This window comes from Vanellus vanellus (genome assembly GCF_965231255.1).
Source record: "Vanellus vanellus genome assembly, chromosome: 13".
In the NCBI taxonomy this organism is placed as follows: Eukaryota; Metazoa; Chordata; class Aves; order Charadriiformes; family Charadriidae; genus Vanellus; species Vanellus vanellus.
The window spans coordinates 5,315,420-5,318,233 of record NC_138918.1 but is presented as its reverse complement, the minus strand read 5'-3'; the positions used below and the strand labels follow the sequence as shown (position 1 = coordinate 5,318,233).

The window sequence follows — 2,814 nt, the reverse complement described above, 5'->3', positions numbered from 1 at the left end:
CGGCCGAGCTCTTGAGAAGTCGCCGCCGCCATTTTGTGCGTGCCTGTGTTTTCCCCCACCCCCCACCTCCCTGTCTGTGAGGAGCGGCGGCAGCCGGGACGCCCCGTCTCTTCTGCTGGTCAGGTGAGGCGAAGCGAAAGCGTCGGGCCAGGCCGAGGGAAGCCATCGCCGGCGGCTGCCGCAGCCGTGAGGTCGCGCCGTTCGCAGCGAGCGAGGGGGAAGAAGCGGCAAAGACGGAGAAGGAGGGGAAAAAACCTTCGGAGCTGCCCCCCAACAGGAGGAGGAGTCTCGGCGCCAGGCCCAGGCGCAGCCCCGGCAGCGGCGGCGGCATGGAGAACTCGCAGCTATGCAAGCTGTTCATCGGCGGCCTGAACGTGCAGACCACGGAGGCCGGGCTGCGGGAGCACTTCGCGGCCTACGGTACCCTCACCGACTGCGTGGTCGTGCTCAACCCGCAGACCAAGCGCTCCCGCTGCTTCGGCTTCGTCACCTACTCGGCGGTGGAGGAGGCCGACGCCGCCATGGCCGCCTCCCCCCACGCCGTGGACGGGAACGCGGTGGAGCTGAAGCGGGCCGTGTCCCGGGAGGACTCGGCCAAACCGGGGGCCCACGCTAAGGTGAAGAAGCTCTTTGTGGGCGGCCTCAAAGGGGACGTAGGCGAAGGGGACCTGGTGCAGCACTTCAGCCAGTTCGGCCCCGTGGAGAAGGCCGAGATCATCGCCGACAAACAGAGCGGGAAGAAGCGCGGCTTCGGCTTCGTCTATTTCCAGAACCACGACGCCGCCGACAAGGCGGCCGTGGTCAAGTTCCACCCCATCCAGGGCCACCGCGTGGAGGTCAAGAAGGCCGTGCCCAAGGAGGACATCCAGTCGGGCGGGGGAGGCGGCGGGTCTTCCCGGCCCTCCCGGGGAGGCAGAGGAGGAGGACGGGGTCGGGGCGGCGGCGGATCCGGCAACCGGGATCACAACGGCCTGTCCAAAGGAGGCGGCGGTTACAATAGCTACGGCGGCTACGGCGGAGGAGGCGGCGGCGGCGGCGGCGGTTACGGCTCCTATGGCAGCGGCTCCTACGGAGGCGGCGGCGGAGGGGGAGGCGGCGACTACGGCAACGGGTACGGCGGGTTCGGCAGCTACAGCCAGCACCAGTCCTCCTACGGCCCCATGAAGAGCGGCGGAGGAGGTGGAGGAGGGGGCGGCAACTGGGGGGGCCGCAGTAACAGTGGACCGTACAGAGGAGGCTATGGTGGGGGAGGCTACGGGGGCGGCTCTTTCTGAGCCCCAGCGCCCAAACCCATTGGGGGTGGCGTGGAGAGCCCTCCCTTTGATACGGGGCAGCTTCTAAATGGTTTCTCCCCTCATTCGCCGAAGGGCAGCTCCTTTTAAATGTCTCCCTGCTGTGGGAGCAGCTCCTAAATGCCCCCTGAGGGTCGCCTCTGCTGCCTGTGCCACTTCTTTCTCTCTGAAGATGGACTGGGCCCCACATACACATACTTTGTGTTACAGTCATTGATGGACTCTATTTTTTTATTATTACTTGGACCTTGGTCGTTTTTATACTAGCAACGAAAAATGTCTTGTTTTAATTTGTTTTTTGGGGGACGGGGTGGGAAGTGTCTTGCTGATCTGGAGTAAAAACTGGGGAGGGTTATGGGGGAATTTCCTTTGTTGTAAGGACTCGATACCTGGCTACTACATTTTTTTCTACAAAATCTACTCGGATCCCATGACTGAAATTAACATTTCTGTAAAGGAAGAAAAAAATCGTTTTTACGTTTTTTATTTTTTAAATAAATCATTGTGTTCATTGACCTTTACATGTCTAATTTTTTTTCCTAGGATCCATTCCGTACGGTTTTAAGGCTTTTCTAGGTTTGAAGCAAGTGTTCCTCTGCTTTAAAATCTCTGTGTACTTAGAGTAAATATTTTATTGCCAGTAAAGGTCCTAATTGACTTTTTTGCTACCCCCGTAGTGGATTTATTGGTTTTCAAACACTCGACAGAGATTTTTTTGAAGTACTAATCCGTGGATGTGGTCTGTTTTTTAAATATTCGTTCTCACTTACGCAGTTTGTGTGCATCCACCATCTTGTACCAGGCAGTTTGATGTGCTGACATGGTTGGTCAATTTTTTCTATAGGACTTTTCCATCAACGTATGTACTGTGTAGTTTTGAAGAAATAGTTTGTGTTAAGCATGTGCTTCATTCATATAAAATGTTCAGAATTTCCGATTGCTTAGTTTCAAGTCCTCTTATCGGTTTGTCTGTGTATGATTCCTTCCAGGAAAGGGTCGACATTTATCCCTTCTATTAAACGCATACTTGTTTTCATAGTACCGGGTTAACAGACTTTTCACTCTGAACTATTGTCCTTCGTTAAAGTTCCCCGAGAATCTCTTGCAGCACCATCTACCGGCAGGATGGCAGCCCCCGTGCTGCAGGCTTCGCTACAGCAAGAGTAAAATTGGTTCGCTAACAATTGTACTAGACTTCTGAAAGTTATTTTACGCCACTAGATGACTGGTGTAGAATGCAATGACATCTACATGTGAATAAAGATGGGCTCCATGAGTATTGACTTGGAAAAAAAAAAAAGAATGGATTTGCAATACCTGCCTCAGCACGTATTTTTTTAAATAATTGCAAATTGCCCATGTTTCAAAAAGTGATAATCTAAACTACGTGGGCAAAGTGCTATGATAAATGAGCCAGCTAAGTGTACCAGTAACATAGGTGCCAGTTGTAAAGCAAAAATATCTGTGTAGTCTGCTTGATTAACAAATGTATATTTGTAGCCCTTTCACGCAATAGAATTAA

The 2,814-nt window shown here is 53.2% G+C and overlaps 1 protein-coding gene across 1 annotated transcript; it reads left to right on the top strand.

The window, feature by feature from the left end:
* The first annotated feature begins 14 nt into the window (after positions 1-14).
* Positions 15-1,808, top strand: HNRNPA0 (heterogeneous nuclear ribonucleoprotein A0). Its single transcript, XM_082490006.1, has one exon. It carries the CDS (start codon positions 330-332, stop codon positions 1,272-1,274), a length of 945 nt encoding a protein of 314 aa, XP_082346132.1. The 5' UTR covers positions 15-329; the 3' UTR covers positions 1,275-1,808.
* Positions 1,809-2,814: the final 1,006 nt, after the last annotated feature.